This window comes from Zalophus californianus, chromosome 8 (genome assembly GCF_009762305.2).
Source record: "Zalophus californianus isolate mZalCal1 chromosome 8, mZalCal1.pri.v2, whole genome shotgun sequence".
NCBI lineage: Eukaryota > Metazoa > Chordata > Mammalia > Carnivora > Otariidae > Zalophus > Zalophus californianus.
Window position 1 is genome coordinate 8,353,859 of NC_045602.1, and position 6,000 is coordinate 8,359,858.

The 6,000-nt window shown below is 43.6% G+C and overlaps 1 protein-coding gene and 1 non-coding gene across 2 annotated transcripts in view; one reads left to right on the forward strand and one right to left on the reverse strand.

Annotated features, from left to right (window-relative positions):
* The window catches only part of NOL10 (nucleolar protein 10), an 83,488-nt gene extending 78,859 nt beyond the window's left edge, over positions 1-4,629 (reverse strand). The window contains exons 1-3 of the mRNA XM_027622632.2: positions 4,459-4,629; positions 2,420-2,465; positions 260-358 (exon numbers count right to left, since the gene is read on the reverse strand). Of these exons, the coding sequence (XP_027478433.2) occupies positions 260-358; positions 2,420-2,465; positions 4,459-4,524 (211 nt within the window). The 5' untranslated portion in view covers positions 4,525-4,629. The remainder of the gene's footprint in view (positions 1-259; positions 359-2,419; positions 2,466-4,458) is intronic.
* On the forward strand, positions 1,485-1,634 carry LOC113938858. Its single transcript, XR_003525044.1, has one exon. It is a non-coding gene; the product is annotated as a U12 minor spliceosomal RNA (small nuclear RNA).
* Positions 4,630-6,000: the final 1,371 nt, after the last annotated feature.

Below are 6,000 nucleotides of genomic sequence, written 5' to 3' on the forward strand. Positions count from 1 at the left end.
AAGTACACTGATACCTGCTACCTGCTCTGAAATGTATCAGAAAACAGGATGGACTGATGGATGGACAGATATGACCAAGCAAAATACTACTGAGAATCTAGGTGGTGGGCAAAAGGATGTTCACTGTACAATTTTTTCAGTATGTAGGTTTGATATTTTTATAGTAAAATGTTAAGGTAATAAAAAAAAAGTGACCTTTCCCATCCTAGCGCTTCCTGCTATGAAATGTATGGAAATCATTAACCAAAAAGATGCTTACCAGTTGCTAAGATATACTGCCCATCTTTTGACACCTTAATAGTGGTGCAAACAGTAGGCATTTCAAAATCCTGAATAAGTTCAATTCTCCTGCGCACATCTATGAAGAGAGGAAATAAGAAACGGATTTAACTACCAAGTGCTTATTTTATTTCCTAAAAAGACAAAGCACACAGAGCAGTCACTGTGAACAGGTCAACAATGTCCCGGTGCTTCCAAGCCTTGGGAAAGTGCATCCATACAGCCCCACCCATCACACAGGGAGGTTTTTTTCTTGGCTCATACATTAGTTTTTTATTTTTATACATTAGTATTTTATTTTTACTTTTTAAAAAGAAAAAAGTATCATCACTAATTGAAAAGAAAAATGTTCACAACTGTGTATCAAACATCCAGTTTCAAGACCTAGATAAAGGGGAACAGAACCAACATTACACTGCTATCACTACTCAGTCATGGCTAAGACAAAAATCTTATCTTTTTTTCCTCCTAAATAATAACAAAGCTTAAAATCTTCAAAATCTTAAGTCTGTATAAGAAACTGCTACCAAGCTGACTTTTCCCTCTGCTGGCACCAGAGCTCTGAGCCAAGAGGACCCAGGCTGGAGAAAGATTTAGAGCAATCTCTCTAGATCAAAACTGACTCTCAAAAAACCTGTTTGGCTTCTATATGAATGTGTGGATTCTTGCCGGCTGCTATCATAACAATGGGTCTACCGCAAGGTCCGTTTATGACTCTATGGCACATTACTGCCTTGTTTATTAAATTAAACCCAAATATAAGACTCAAACAGAGTAAGAATGGCCCACTTGATATGGAAGACACACGACAGTTTTGAGATGGGCTGAGAGAAAGAGCTGATGAACAGTTGTTTCCTCTAAGTAATTCAGATCTGTTTTCCTACACACTAGGATGCCGGAGTGCAGGGGGGGAATCAGAGAAATCCGAATCAGTGAACACTACTAAGGCAGCAGTTCTTGTTTTCCTCTGATTCAAAGTTTTGTCATCTACCTTCAGTACTATCTATACAAAAGCCTTCTCTTCCAAGATGCTTGCCTTGGGGCATTGCTCTCACACCCAGAAGAAACGCCTTCAACATCTTAGTCTTTGATTTTTAGAGATGAATTAAACAACATATATGGAAAGGTAAATCATCTTTCACTATGACAAGTTGTGATAGAGAAAATTTAGTGAAAATTTGTTAAAAAAAAAACAAAACTGATCGATGCCTTAAATTTATGAGTAAGGAAAGTAACAATTCAGTGTGACAACCCAAACCTCAATGTTAATGTGAGATGAATTTTTAAGCGGGTATAGGCTGCCCCTAAGGTGACCCGCCTACTTTGCAGGATGCCTGGGAGGCACGATCTGCCTGTCCCCCTTTAAAAAAAAAAAAAAGAAGAACCGATCTTTTATTTTTCCCAGCCACCATAAATTAAAAAATCAAAATCTTCTGCAATGATCTTTTAGTAAAAAGATTTTGATACAAGGGAGAACAAAGCAGTTATGGTACGGCTAGGAGAGACCATCCTCCTTAGGTCTCTTGCATTCCTATACATCTTGCTAGGTATGGCAAGACCACAACGCCCTGGCCATGCCTTTACCTGAGCCGTTTCTCAGGGTTATTTGTAGAGCTGAGAACCTTGACAGGTAAGGTAACACGTCTCCTCTGGACAAAGAGCAGGCTTGCTTCCTGTTTGCTATAAAAGCAGTGGACTTCCTAAGCTCGGTGTTCCTCAGCCGTAACACAAGCCCCCCCTGTGTGCCCAGCAGCCATGGGGACCCTGCTGAGTGCCCCTGGGGAACTCAGGGCAAGAAAAACTGACAGCAATATGCTGACACTCAGACCACCTGCTGTGTCACCTTGAGTAATGGAGTCCTCACCTCCAACCCAGGAGTCACGTCCTCTGCTATCATGCATGAAATAGTAACAGGCTAACTTATCAGCTTTTAAGTAGGTCGAATTAAACCCCACACTCACCAGGAACATATCAACTACAACAAGAAGCTTCTTAGGAAGGAAAAGGCAAAAAAGTATATTTTCCACTGTATTAACTGCACTATTTTTGTAAACCTCCACTTAAATATAACAAGAAATGTGTAAAAGCACTGTAACATGGACCATGAATGTAGCCAAAGGGGGAAAAAAATAATACTCACCGACATCTTTCTTCTGTAGTGCTCTCTTCTTCCTGTCAGAAAGCCACTTAAAGAAAATGAAGAGACTTTATTTCAAATTATATTTGTTTTTCTAAAGCTTACAAAAATGCTCACATTAAAAAATCAAAACCTTATAGGAATATATTAACACAGGAAGCGAAAATATTCTGTAATCCCAATCCTGTTAACATATCCTCTGGATTTTTTCTGGTATATATTTACATACATTAGACAATCAATTTTAGAACTACTATGTTTTACACAAAAGAAAACGAATTCATCCGGAAGGCAATAAGCGTCAAATATGATGGGTTACAACTAATATATGGAATAACTTTATTTCTTGAAGTGAAATATTAATAAGTAACCTATTTTTTTTTTTACAAAGAACAAAACTAGATCATTAACTAACCAAATAGCTGATACTTGATAATGAAGGAGTGAATATGACTTAAAAGTGTAGGCACTTTTAAGTCATATTCATCGACAGATTTTATTCTGAAATTAATGTTGCTCAGTGTAGCAGGCAGCGTTAATTGCAAAGCCCAAGTCTCTCAGGTGGTCTATCTACCTCATCCCCACCCACACTCTCCCCAGCTACAGTTGTTTGCACACAGCAGCCCAGATTAAAGCCCAAAAATGGCTTCCAGAAGCACTAACGATAATACCCTAACCTCCACCCTGAGCCTTCAAGGCCCACCTCTCCAGCCTTACCCGCCCCCACTTTCTCCCCTCGGCATACCACAGTCAAACCTGTGCCTCTTCTGTTTCTCCAACATGCCAAGTGCACTCCTACCTGGAAACACTTACACTTTCTGTTCTCTCAGCACTGAAAACTCTTCCCCCATCTTCACATGACCGGCTCCTTTCCATTGTCCAAGCTTCTGCTCCTACCACCTCTTGTGGAGAGGCCTTCCCTGAAGGCTTTATCCAAAACGCTTTCCCTAACCACTCTAGCCACAACACACTCTTCTACTCACACATCACTCAAAGCACTTATCATTATCCCAAGTTGTCTTCTCATTTGTTCACCCATCCTTTTTCCCAACAGGGAACCTTATCTGACGTGTTCATTATACATCCCAATCTCAGAACAGGGCTGCAGGCACGCAGTTACTTCTTAACAAATGTGTACATTGAACAAAATGAGAAAGATCATGCTGTGTGAAGAATAACTGGGAGATGAGGAATTATCTAGCCTGAATTCTGAAAAGGAAGAATCTAATCACTGACTCCAAATCTCTCAGGGGCAGACACAGGGAAGACCTACATTTATTCTAATTTCTAAAGGCAAGAGTCAAACCAACACCAGGATGCTATAAAATGACAAGTTTTAAAACCAATATCTAACCAGTAATCTAAAAATGGAAATGAGCTTCCTCTCACTGGAAGTGCTTGGACAGAGGCTTGACCAAGACTTATAAGAAATAAAAAACCAAACCAAGGGTGAGCTTGGGTAAGCCACCCTTCCCATGACTGGCTCTGTTACACATTTTAGATATGAGAAGGCTGTAAACAAATCACTATTTTCCCAGCCCCTTCCAACTCTGAGATCCTAAGACTGGATGAAATCAAGTTAAGGTCAGCAAGGTTCAGAAATACTGCCCTCTACACCATAAATTCCGCAGATGCATTTTCTTGCTCACTGCTGTATCTCTAGAACTTGGCATACTATAGGCATCCAACAAACAGCTGATGAATGGGGGAGAAATGTCTGTAACCAATCTGTCCACGCTTTCCTCCTCTGTGTGGCAGAAGCTGGGAACATCCCTAGAAGCCCAAAGGGACGCGTCCTCTGTTCTAGAGAACTTGACAAAAGTTCCAGCAAAGCTTACCGACCCTGATCACCCTCGGCCCAGCTTCTGGCGCGGGGACAGCAGCGTCTTCATCTACCAGTACCGACCAGCTCCCCCCGGGCACCGTCACTCGCCTCCGGGCCTCCTCGAGCCAGGGGCCGGCCAGGGCGAGGCTGACACAGAGGCCAGGGCCGAGGAGAGGGGCGGATGCCTTATCAGGAGGGGGACCGCGAAGTGCCTCACCTCGGGCAGCGACTTGCCGCAGCTGAGACTGTAAATCTTCACCTCGTTGAGGCTGGACACCTGCATGGCCAGGGCAGAGCAGCGGCGACCCGCCTTCCTCCCCGGGCCCCTCTCCCCGCGCCGCACGCGAGCATCAGAATCTAAGCGTGTCCCCGGCGCGACTGGGCGGCGTGCGGCGCTGGCGCCGGCTGATGACGCATCCGCCGCGCCGGACAGCGCCAGCTTCCGGAAGAGGGAAGTGGAGAGGCGGGGAGGGAACCGAGTGGGGCTCTGGCGAGGCGGCCCCGAGACGGTGAGGGCCAGGAGCCGCTCTGTCTCTCTCCCCTCCACACCCCGAACGTTAGGAAGCCCCTGGGTCGCCGTCCGGGCCCAGGTGTCGCGGTCCCGAGTGGGCAGGCGGTGCTGGCCAGGCGACCGGAGGCCTTGGGGGCTGGGTCAAGGGAATCAGAGTGGACTTGTATTCTTTTCTTTCCAGTGTTTCAGCAACAATACATCACAAATAAATGCTCTTTAAAGCTAGTGTATTAAAAATGTTACTTTCGTCTGAATTTGTTTGACATTCATCCACTAAGGAGGGAAAAAAAGAAAAAGCGTACTAAGGAAAGAGGTAAAAGGAGTGGAGATCAAGGAAGAAGTTCTTTGAAACTGATGTCTTTTGAGACGGGTGTATGACAGTAACGACAGACGCAGCCCCTCACTACATCGTTTCCAGAAAGCTCGCAGGCTCTGTTGATTGTCCAGTTCCATAGAGAACAGCCTTTACTAGATGTGAGGACTGGAGAATTTTTGGCTTAGATGAAAAGTTACGGGTCCCTTTGAAATTGTAACACAGTACCACATCCCTTACATGTAACTGAGGTGGGTCATTTTGAGCAAGGCTATATTAGTTTATGGTAGGGTGAGGACTTTCGGGCTTAGCAATTTTCTTTTTGTTGTAACTGTCCTCAAAGTTCCGGTCCAGATTCTACTTTCTGCTTGAGCGTTTCTTTGAGGAAGTATGCAGGACTGTCATCCTCCTTGGGGAGGCAGTGTGCCACAGTGGAAAGATCATGGGCTTCATAGCAATAATAAAATAGACCTTTTAAGCAAGTCATAAAAATGAAAACATTTATTTTCCAAAATGTGCAGGATGATTTCCAAGAAATCTTAAATAATTTTATACAAATAATACTTTTATTTCCACGAATGTAATGTAAAAGCCCATTGATTATAAAACACAACAGTATCTGTCACTTATTAAGTACTCTGTGTTAGAAGATATACAAACCTATCCTAATTTTTTTAAAGATTTCATTTATTTATTTGATAAAGAGCACAAGTGGGGGGAGGGTAGTGGCAGAGGGACAAGCAGAGTCCCTGCTGAGCGGGGAGCCTGAGGCAGGGCTTGATCCCAGGACCCTGACATCAGGAACTGAGTCAAAGCAGATGCTTAGCCGACTGAGCCACCCAGGCAGCCCCATCCTACAAATTTTGATAATTAAGGGCCATAGGCCATTTCACTTTATTCAATCCTGTCTCCCACCAACCCCTGAATTTGCCTTC